Source organism: Sinocyclocheilus rhinocerous, unplaced genomic scaffold, assembly GCF_001515625.1.
Source record: "Sinocyclocheilus rhinocerous isolate Xijiao unplaced genomic scaffold, SAMN03320098_v1.1 scaffold137, whole genome shotgun sequence".
In the NCBI taxonomy this organism is placed as follows: domain Eukaryota; kingdom Metazoa; phylum Chordata; class Actinopteri; order Cypriniformes; family Cyprinidae; genus Sinocyclocheilus; species Sinocyclocheilus rhinocerous.
Genome location: NW_015633537.1, coordinates 110,669 through 122,634, shown reverse-complemented (window position 1 = coordinate 122,634; position 11,966 = coordinate 110,669). Strand labels below are relative to the sequence as shown.

At 35.5% G+C, this 11,966-nt stretch overlaps 1 protein-coding gene across 1 annotated transcript in view; it reads left to right on the top strand.

The window, feature by feature from the left end:
* The first annotated feature begins 396 nt into the window (after positions 1–396).
* LOC107744283 (lysophospholipid acyltransferase 5-like) overlaps positions 397–11,966 on the top strand; it is a 17,409-nt gene continuing 5,839 nt past the window's right edge. The window contains exons 1-8 of the mRNA XM_016557833.1: positions 397–580; positions 1,953–2,060; positions 5,525–5,631; positions 6,265–6,358; positions 6,596–6,633; positions 8,521–8,699; positions 9,968–10,076; positions 11,218–11,304. Coding sequence (XP_016413319.1) covers positions 496–580; positions 1,953–2,060; positions 5,525–5,631; positions 6,265–6,358; positions 6,596–6,633; positions 8,521–8,699; positions 9,968–10,076; positions 11,218–11,304 — 807 coding nt within the window. The 5' untranslated portion in view covers positions 397–495. The remainder of the gene's footprint in view (positions 581–1,952; positions 2,061–5,524; positions 5,632–6,264; positions 6,359–6,595; positions 6,634–8,520; positions 8,700–9,967; positions 10,077–11,217; positions 11,305–11,966) is intronic.

The following is an 11,966-nucleotide window of genomic DNA, read 5'->3' as shown; positions in this document are numbered from 1 at the left end:
GAAAAATGTTAAACTAAACGGAAAAACGAATAAACGAGCCGTTTTTCCATTTCTCGTTATTGCATTCCAAATAGGAGATGAAATGATCAAAACGTACACGGACCCATTTGTATCTAGACAATCTTCATTGTCAAAATGAACAATAATCAGAACTTCAGTTTATTACATGTATCATTCGTTACATTTACTGTTTATTTATTTATTTTATTTGATCGAAACCCAGACTTACGGACCAATAATGTTGCAATTATTCTGAATGAACCATTGCATCCTCATTTCGCGGGTAATTTTAGTGCTTTGAACTGAAATGCCACAAATATTGCGCAAGGCGTTTGCAAAAGCTGAAAGTAAAGGCCGAGAGCGCGGTTGACCGTGAATGGTGTGAGAGGTGGCGAGAGGAGGAGTAGCAGGACGGAGTTAAGGAGTGCGTGGAGATCTCACGAGCTCCACACTCTCACGGAAACACAACCGCAGCTACTTCCGCCCACACCAAAGATGGCGGCTCCCTTCATGGAGAAATTAGCTGAATATTTAGGTTCACCCGAACCGGCGGTTCGATTGATTTTGTCAATCTTATTAGGTAAGTGAACGGCGCACAAGTGAGATCTATTAGGCTCTAGTGAGAGTTTGTAATGAGTGTCGTTAGGAGTCATTAAAAACGTGGACAGTTATGTGGTTGTATAGTTGCACTAGAAGTGTGCTCAAGTCACACAGCTGTCCACCATGCTCCCAGCAACACTAAAAACACGGAACCAACACCAACTCTCTCCATTCACACCGACTCTAGCCTAAATCAAAGGTCGACAAGGGTGACCTAGGACATGTCAGGCGAGATTTCATGGTTAACGGCACACAACAGCAGTCAATGTTCTGCCTAAAAGTACTTTCAGACTCGTTAGCCCTTCGTCTGACAGCTCTTTTTATTTTGCTACTGAATTTTAGATGTTTGACCTACAGTTAGTTGTAACCTTTCAATGCAAATGAAGTTGGGTTTCTAGGAATCAGGTTACACGTTGATAATAGGGGTGTGAGAGCAGATAGCAGGGTTCTCTGTACTTTGGCTAGGTGCATTGCAGTGAACTGCTTAACCACTTCAACCAGATGAATGAAATATGGTGCAGCTGAACCTGGACAGTAGCGCCTGTTTGATCATTTGCATGATTTCAGCGCAAAGACTGTTACATTACTGTCTTTAATGCGTCTGTAATGAATAAAGTGTCAATGAAGTTTTAACAATATGGATCTATGTAGCCTCAGAATGATGCCACTAAACTTGTTGCAGATTTTCCAGGGCTTTTTTGCTTGATGCCTTTGATGCATGAGTCAATTTCTATTGTAAATCTGTAGTGAATAAAACCCTGAATTGTTTAAATATTTATTCATGCATGTATGGCAAAAATGAAATGCAGAACTATGCGTCAGAGAATGAGGACTTACTACACACTAAAGTTAAAAGGCATCAGAGAACACTGAAAAACAGACTAGGGTTGCACAATATATTTTTACATGCTCACTTAAAGCAGAGTTTTTTATTAGTTAAACCGCATTAATTTTATTTCTAGTGTTTGTTGTAAAATATCATAGAATCTTAATATCGGTCAGTTAATGGTCATAAGATGGGAATAATCATCAACTTGTCAGTGTCATCCATAATTTAATATTGGTACATCCCTAATTCTTTGCTGAAGATCACACTGCTGTAGGCATCCATTGAGAATTTCAGAGGTGTGTTCAGTTGTGCTTTCAGAAATCTTTTTTTTTTTTTATATTCTAGTTTGACTTTTATCTGACCACACCTTACATATTCCTATCTGTCAAGTGCTCTGTCAAAGCTTTCTCTACTGTGTCGCACCCTCAAAAGACAACTGTTATGTGCCATAATGTGTGTTCATTTGACCGTACAATTGCATCACATCATATGCCTGATCTGTTTCTCTCTGTTTTCCCTGTAGGTTATCCCTTTGCACTGGTGTACCGGTGGTTTTTATTTCATCAATCTGCAACAGTTGTTCATCTCTTCCACACATTCTCTGGGCTGGCACTGGCCACGTTTAATTTTGGTGAGAGAGAGAAGGAAGCAGGGAAAGAAGATCTGATAACTAGTGTCTTTACACCTGTAACATGTTTAAGTTAGACCTACTAGCTTTTTTTTTAGCAACATGGTACTGGTCATGATAACATGATAACATGAATGTCAGTCTTAAGATCTATGACAGGGCTTGTCAGCTAGCACTCAGTTGCCCACAGTTAGCGGCTGTTGGTCCATATTTAGACTGAAGCATTTCTACTGTAGTTCAGCTCCCCTAGTTTCCCTAATCTTGAACTTGCTTGGTTCACACACATTCGATTGCGTCTCATCTAATGACACAAAAGAGTTGAGTCTAACAGATAATGTCGGAAGCATTCTCAGTACTGAACAACATCAAAGCTGGTCTTTTTTCTCACCAGTCATCTTCTCAAATACAATCTGTAAATTTGTGCCCAAGTTCAAAACATTCTTCTCACTGAATGGGAGTTTTAAAAGGGAAGATTAACTATATTTGTTATGTAATATCACAGTTCTATATCAGATTGTTTTTTTTCTTATGTGGCTGATTTTGTTAAAGATATGATCTTCAGCAGATTTTTGTAAATGTTCTTTCTCAGTTTCCTAATTTGGAAACAATTGCTCTAAAATTCTTAAAATATTACACTACTGTTTAAAAGTTTTTTGTAATGTTTTTGAAAGACGTCTCATACTTATCACAGTACAGTAATATGAGTAATATGATTGTGAAATATTATTACAATTCAATTTAAAATAATTCCAATATGCTGTTTTGCTCCTATTATTATTGTTGTTGAAAACGGTCGTGCTACTTATTGTTTTTTTTTTGGAAACCTGTTTTCCCTGTAGGTTATCCCTTTGCACTGGTGTACCGGTGGTTTTTATTTCATCAATCTGCAACAGTTGTTCATCTCTTCCACACATTCTCTGGGCTGGCACTGGCCACGTTTAATTTTGGTGAGAGAGAGAAGGAAGCAGGGAAAGAAGATCTGATAACTAGTGTCTTTACACCTGTAACATGTTTAAGTTAGACCTACTAGCTTTTTTTTTAGCAACATGGTACTGGTCATGATAACATGAATGTCAGTCTTAAGATCTATGACAGGGCTTGTCAGCTAGCACTCAGTTGCCCACAGTTAGCGGCTGTTGGTCCATATTTAGACTGAAGCATTTCTACTGTAGTTCAGCTCCCCTAGTTTCCCTAATCCCTAATCCCTAATCTTGAACTTGCTTGGTTCACACACATTCGATTGCGTCTCATCTAATGACACAAAAGAGTTGAGTCTAACAGATAATGTCGGAAGCATTCTCAGTACTGAACAACATCAAAGCTGGTCTTTTTTCTCACCAGTCATCTTCTCAAATACAATCTGTAAATTTGTGCCCAAGTTCAAAACATTCTTCTCACTGAATGGGAGTTTTAAAAGGGAAGATTAACTATATTTGTTATGTAATATCACAGTTCTATATCAGATTGTTTTTTTTCTTATGTGGCTGATTTTGTTAAAGATATGATCTTCAGCAGATTTTTGTAAATGTTCTTTCTCAGTTTCCTAATTTGGAAACAATTGCTCTAAAATTCTTAAAATATTACACTACTGTTTAAAAGTTTTTTGTAATGTTTTTGAAAGACGTCTCATACTTATCACAGTACAGTAATATGAGTAATATGATTGTGAAATATTATTACAATTCAATTTAAAATAATTCCAATATGCTGTTTTGCTCCTATTATTATTGTTGTTGAAAACGGTCGTGCTACTTATTGTTTTTTTTTTGGAAACTGATACATTTTTTCAGGATTCTTTGATGAATATAAAGTTCAAAAGAACAGCATTTACTTGAAATAGAAATCTTTTTGTAGCAACGTAAAAGTCCTTACTGTTACTTTTGATCAATTCAATGCATCCTTGATTAAAAAATGTTTTTGTTCCTTTCAAAGCAAAACACAACAAACAAAAAAGGAAAAGAAATACTGATCCTAGTCTTTTGAACAGTAGTATATATTACTCATAAAGTTAATAAACGCATAGCATTAAAGGTTTTTAGTTTTATTTTTTTATGGTAACATGTTAGATGTCTAATGAAAGTGCTTATATTTCCTCTTGGATCATTTTTCTCTCGTTTGAACACTGAAGGTAGAATTGTGCTCTGTAAAGTTATTGACTATTTAGTGTCCTTGAGAATAATGGTGGAAAATAAAGGGTATCCTGACTAACTGCTCTGCAGTCTGTGGTAATGATTTCCTGATGACTGTGGCTTTGATATAAAGAAGATTGTGACAGATAGCCATGGGGTTTTGTTGCCATGGCAATAACCCCTGGTGATGAGAATGTAGTTTATGAGAATATGAGTGGCAGGCTGAAAAGCAAACTAATGAAAACCGAAGAGTGTTGTGTTGGGAAATGTGAAAATTAACTTGTGCTTGTATTCTGTGTATTTGATTTCTTTGTGCTGCATTCGGATCTAACAGCAGGTCTGTCTCTCTTTGTCGTTATCTGAGATATTTTACTTGTGTTTGTTTTATTGAGTCTATCACTCTGACTTGTTTATAAAAACAAAACTTTTTCTCTCTTTCTGTCATTTCTTAAGGGATAGTTCAGCTATTGATAGTATTCTCTTTCTCAGCGTCATTCACTTACAGTCATGTTGTTCCAAACTCATTTGAGTTTTCACAAAGATCACAAAAGAAGAATTTTCAAAGAATGTCCCAGTCGCTTTTTATTTTTATTCCATATAATGAATGTAAATGGAAACTGGGTCTCACAGGCTTCAAAATGTCAAAGAAATGCATCGCAGAATATAATTAAAGTATCATAAATGTAGTTCATACAACTATATTTCAGTCATAATGAAGTCATACAGTATGTGCGATGAACATGCCAAAATTTGCATAGTTTTTCACTGAAAATCTTCCCTTAAACATTTCATTGAAGCTCTACAGTGTTTAAAAAGGTCACACAGACTTCAAAAATAGCACGTAAAAACACCATTTGTCCTGACGTGTCTCATGAGCAAATATCTTTAATGTCAAAGATACCTTATTTGATTTGTCAGTAAATAAGTTTAAAATTTCTTTCTGTACCAAAACTGTGGTATGATTTCAGAAAATGTAGCTTATAGTGCACTTTCATAGACTTAGAAAATATAACTTTTATTATGCTTTTAATGGTGTCTGTTATTTTGGAGTTTGACATATGTACCCATTCGATTCCATTATGTGGAAAAGAGAGACCTTCAAAAAGGTCATCACTCATTCAATAAAAAAAAATCTCCTTTTGTGTTCCGCAGAAGAAAGAAAATCATACTGGTTTGAAATGACGTGAGGTTGAGTAAATGATAACAGAGCTGTCATTTTGGCAGAAGTATCCTGTTCAATTCTGGTTCTCCACATTGTTGATAAAGTGTTATATTGTAATCTCATGGTCAGCTAGTACTGGAATGCATTAACACCATCTCTCCATGTCCTTCTCTCAGGGTATCAGGTCTGTCACTCCCTCTTATGCGTAGTCATTCAGTTCTTGTTGCTGAGGCTGATGGGAAGGACAGTCACATGCGTTTTGAGTAGCTTTGTCTTTCAGATGGTGAGAAAACGCACACATTCACACACTATCTCTTTATCTGTTTTTGTGCTCTTGACGTGATCTTGTGCATGAAATGTTGCAAGCTTATCAGTACCCTATTGGATCATGTATTTAACCCTCATTTTAATAGTTAAAACATGCTTAACATTGAAGTATCAGATTTATACTTAGTGAGTTTTTTTCCTCTTATGAAGACTTGCAATGAAGCTTCAGCCATCCTCCATGAAAAATGCCATTTTTTTTTATGTTGGGGTCCTTAAACATGATTAAATTCGCATGATGAGATTTTCTGACTGGTGTACTCGTGCCAGTTTGCTATTTTGGTTTTCCTGCCTTGTTTTTGCTGAGGTCGAATTGACCCAAGCGGAAACAACATTACTGGAATGTCTAGCAGTCACATTTCTGAAAAGTGCATGTCTACTGTGGTAAAACAGAGTGATAAAGATCTAATAATATGTGCCACTTGAGTTTTGATTAGGTCAGAAGAACCTAAAAGAATGTGAAGGGAAAATAAGAGCTTAATTATAAGGTTAACACATGAATATCTTTAGGGTCGCTTTAACCTCAGACATTGACTTTACTGTTTTAATCTCAACAGAACCTGAAGGTATTTTTTGTGTTTGTGTGTGGCAGATATATCTGTTGATGGGTTATTACTACACAGCTACAGAGGAGTATGATATCAAGTGGACCATGCCTCACTGTGTCCTCACACTCAAACTCATCGGTATGATACCTGCTTTTAATTCCCATATCTTCCTCATCTGCTACACCTCAGAAATAATATATTTACAGATTGATTCTTTTTAACTATTTATCACAAGGCACTGAAAGTTAATCAACATATGTTTACAAACACTTACAAAATACTATGGTACAATAATGGTCATATAGCATGAATAATTTTCATAACAACTGATCATGTCATGCCAGAACTGATGATGATTTCATTTTCTCATTGCAGGTTTAGCACTCGATTACTACGACGGCGAAAAAGAACAAGTGAGTGAGACTTAATGAGCTGCTATTAACTTCCACCATTTCTGTCTTCCTTTGCTCTGTTGTTCACCTGGTGTCCTCCTATTATTATCTCACTCCTTTTCCTCTTCCTGCATCACTCGTTGCATTTTTTTATGCATGATTTGAGCACAAGGAACTGGTGGGGAACCACTAAGTATCTTCTTCAGTTGTGTAGCAGCTGTTCTGCTAAATGACCATTATGGATCAGCGTAATGATGCCTGGCAAGGTGAAGTGTAGTGAAAGTTCCCTGAGATGTAATTGTGTAATCAGTCAGCTCATCTGTGGCTCAGATTAAACGCCTCTGTCTAAATATTACCAGTAGCCATGGCTTGACACAGTTGGCTTCTTCATGTGATGGTGTGTAAGCGGTTATATCTGTTGATCTCTCACTCTGTGTCAATTACTGTAGCCACCCTAGAAAGGTATTTCTTACTCATCTTAAAGCAATGTTTTATTGAGGGTGTAAAGAGTACCAGATGACCAATGATACACCTGGTATTTACTCAGATAACTAAGATAGATGGTAGTGTCACATCTGGTCAAAGAAGACACATGATATCACGTATTGCATGCTCATAAAGTGGAAGAAAAAAACTTGAATGAAAAGAGCAAAAAAACAAAAAAAAAGCTGCAATGTTTCTCCCAAATGTACTTGAATTCTAGCCACAAATGTGATGCTTAAAGCGGGGGAGGGGAAATCACTACATGTTTTGGACCCTGTATTTAGCACAGACTGCTTGTGATCGAATCACTTGGTACAGATCTCAGTACCAGGTGTAAATGGGCTCATACACTCTACTTTGTTCACTAGCATGACTATAGCACATTTAAAACGAAAACATTTTGCCTGTAATGAATCCCACTTTTTTTTTTACGTAAGTAGTTCTGGAGAAACAAACTGTCTGATCTGTACAAAAGTTTGGGGTCAGTAAGAAATGTTTTTTTTTTTTTCTTTTTGAAAGAAAATAATACTTTAATTTAATCGAAAGTAAAGACATGCATAATGTTATGATAGATTTGTATTTCAAATAAATGTTGTCTTTTTGAGCTTTCTATTCATCAAAACATCAACAACAAAAAAATCACAGTTTCCACAAAAATATTAAGCAGCACAACTGTTTTCAACATTGATAGTAAGGGATGTTTCTTGAGCACCAAATCAGCTTCTGTGGGATCATGTGACACTGATGACTGGAGTAATGGAATAAATAAAGCACAGGAATAGTAAAGCAATAAGCCCCAAGAAGCCGTGGTTTACAGTGAATTTATAACAGCTAAGGGGCGTTGTTAGACACAACACGAATTGGAGTGGAGGCTTCATGGGGCTTATTGCTTTTATAAAACGGTTATTCCATATATGTAGTAAGGTTTCACAGAATAAAACAGAGCAAATAAAGTGTAATGATATTAATAAAAACAGTATTCTTCCACCAAACAATGTAGTTCCTCAGAAACAGTTGTGGTTCCAACAAAGTGGTTGCCGAGCAACACACAGAAGTAAACAAAGGTGTATGTTTGTAGTGTAATTTACTACAGCTTTGAACGCGGCTCAACCAATCAGAATCAAGGACCGGAACTATCCATTTTATAAATTATATTTTAAAACATATTAAAATAGAAAACAGTTATTTTGAATTGTAATAATATTTCACAATATTACTGTTTTTGCTGTTTTGATATAAATAAATGCTGCCTTGGTGAGCATAAGAGACTTTTTACAAGAACAACACAAAACAAAATATCTTACCAACCCCAAACTTTTAAATTATATCTGTTATCTTTTTAGGTGCAGTTTATCTTCTACAGCCAGTTCTCATTTCCCAGCTCCTCTTTTTTAATTCATCAACTCATTTTCTTTTATCTAACAGTCTCAGATGAGTGCAGAACAGAAGAAGTCTGCCCTCAGCTCTACGCCATCTTTGTTGGAGATCTTTGGTTTCTCATACTTCTATGGAGGCTTTCTGGTAGGGCCTCAGTTCACACTACGAAACTACCAGAATCTGGTGTCTCGAGAGATGTCCGATGTCCCTGGACAACCACCCAGTAGGTAAGTGCACAAGATTTCACAGTCTAACAATCCCATCTCAGTCAGATTCTTTCAAACTAATGATTTTACCTCTTGTCAACAGTTGTTTCTTACCATTTAGTGGACACTTTTCATCCAAAGGTATTTTCAGGATTCATTTGTCCATTACAAGGACAGTTCCTGTCTTGTTACTTGCTCGAGGGCACTGTGATTATGAACAAGTCTTAGTAACTTACTTGCTCTTTCAACATGCCTAATCTTTTTTTTTTTTAATCTTTATTCATTATGCTATAGACATTCATATAGGCCCTGGATGCTCTGATGTTATTGGCCGGCTGCACAACTGGCCCTAGAGTTAGAAAATATAATTACAAATGTGATATATTTCTTGTAGAAATAAGATAGCATTTAATTTTGAAAAGAAATTCGTTTTCTTACTGCTGAAAATGAACATTCTGTATTTTTTTTTGTTTGTCTATGAATTGCAGCAGTGCATAATGGATCATATCATGAGGAAGATAAATGATTATCAATGCATGAAAAGTCAATCAAAATGCAGACAGTTTTTGACACGCTTTTCCAGACATCTTTTCTTTTTTATTATATCCCTGTATGTGAGCAGAGACAAATCATATAGAACAGTGAAACCATGCTCAACAACATTATGCAGAAAAATAAGTCTTTGCTCCTGTAGGGTTTTTCAACTCAAAAAGGGAAATATTTATGACGAATTATAACTGGTTATGATTCATAATAAATATTTAGATTAGATCTTTTAATTAACGGGAAGTGTTTGAAGTCAGATGGGGGAGATGATAGTGGGGGGCTGGTTAGAATCTCCTTGACGGCGAGGAACCATTTGGCAATTTAAACATCCATACAAACGTAAAGTCTCTGACCAGAACTGTAATTTATATGCAAATGTCAAAAGGCTAAAAGGGTCTCTTAAGCCATAAAGCCCCAAAGATCATGCATGATTCTACGCAGACGCTACACTCCCATTGTTAGTCGCCACAGAGCGTCTCTTCTCATTTGCATAAAGTTAAGGTTTTCTCAACTTTGTTGAATTGCCGGGTGCACCCATATCACGACTCCCAATTGTTGCTGTTGCTGGAAATTAAAAATGAATGATATGTTTGGTCACAAATGCAAGTTATTGTCAGTGTGAACAAGATTTAGGCAGCACTGTTTTGACCACAACCTAACCTATACTGTTAAGGCCCATTATAATACTTACAGTCCTCTGTTAAGTAACAATTTAATCTAACAAATGTTTCCTCTTTTTGCAGTGTGGTTCCAGCAATGAAGCGATTTGGTTTAGGTCTGATCACCCTAACAATCTTTACGATAGGTGGGCTGCACTACTCAGATAGCTACTTCTTAACAGATGAGTTTGAGGTAAGTGAATCAGTGGATTGGGACTGAACGTAGGCAGAGTCACAAAATCACGATTTAGTATTTAGGTTGTTAACAGCCTTGTACCTGGATCTCGTGAGCTGCCACTTGTTTTTGTGCTGGGATCTTTTCAATGTGGTCCTGATGTCACAGAAAGCTCCCGGTCTGAATGAGAGCGCTCTTTAAGTCTGTCAGTTATAGTCTTGGCAGCTATTTATATATTCTTGGAAATGGGAAACAGTTGCTGCAAGCCAAATAACTGCATTTTGAATGCTGCAGAGGAGGGAGTTAAAATGAGTTCACACAAAGAGTGAAAAATGTTGAAAATGATTCATTGTTAGGGCTCTTCATATGTAACCGACACTCAGTTGTATTCATTTTATCTGTTTAGCTTATCAAATGTCAGTTAATACATTTCAGCAAGCATTCAAGCTAATTTTAATAATTTCTTTTGACTTTTGTGCAATATCACTACTTTTGAGAATATCATTAATTCTATACATATTACATATAATCATAATTATTTTTTTTAATTGTTTTTTAAATCATGTTTTTAAATTTTGAACTGAACAGAACATATTGTTTTTATACAGTAATATCACACCATTTTTCTCAAACATAAATGGGTCTGTATGCCAAATATATGTAGTTGTCTTTATTTCTTAAGAAGGGGGTCCCTTGCAAGGAGATCATCATATTTAATTGTTAATTTAATCAATTTGATCATTATTTGAGTCTCTTTCTACAGACACTTACAGAAATCATTTGCTTACTGGCCAGATTCACAAAACATGATTAAGAACTAAAAATTCTTCTGAACTGCTATTTTCTTCTTTTCTTACTTGAGAGAAAAACTTGTATTCCTAAAAGTACTTCTTAAACATGTTCTTATATTTTTTCTTAAGAAAAAAACTTTCTAATTGAAGAATTTGAGAATCTTACAAATCATTGTAAATAACATAAAGTGGATAAATGCCAATTTATCTTCAATCCCCCAAAATAAGATGTTTAATTAATTTATTGACTTGTTTCTAATGAATTGTTGTAAGTAAACATCACATGTTTAAAATGAAAGCCTTGACTTTTCATAATTCATAGGAAGTGATTAATTTCTTCTTATCATTTGTTTTGATCTGTGATTCAGGCACATCCATTCTGGTATAAGTGTGTGTACATCTTAGTGTGGGTGAAAATAAACCTGTATAAGTACATCAGCTGCTGGCTAATCACGGTGAGTAAACAGCACAACCCAAATCCCCCATTAAGAGCACACTAGCGGTAATTGAGAGTCATTACGTTTCATGCTGTGAACCCTGTCAATGTATCTTTATTATCTTCTTAGAGAGGTGTTAGCTGTGTAACAAGGCAATTACAAACAAGACGTGGCCTTCTTTTTCTAGCTGAGAATGTGAATCTGACTACTAGAAGTGCAAATCTAGCCAAACCTGTTCAGGTTGAGGGGACGTTGAACAGGTTTTCTGGCTTAAAGATTGTGATTTATAGGTGTGTGTAAAGGAAACAGTCCTTTCTTTGTCCTGGAATTTTTCTTTGACATTCAGTAACCCAAAAAAGCCAAACTTAAAATGTCTGAATGTCATTACATTGGATAAAAAGAATTTATATTTATATACTGTATATATACTATATACTGTGTGTATATATATATTTGTGTGTGTGTGTGTGTGTGGAAAAAATTACATTTAAATTAAAATCTTAATTTTGAACAGTCTGCTGTTTTATAATTTAAAACAAAATATTATGATTTTTTTTTTTTTAATATGTCCAAATACTTTTTGGGGCCACTGTAGCTTTCACTGTAAATCTTTTGTAAGATTTTTGTAAGGAATCACTGAATGCAGATTTCTCTCTCATATGTTTATATTCATATATATA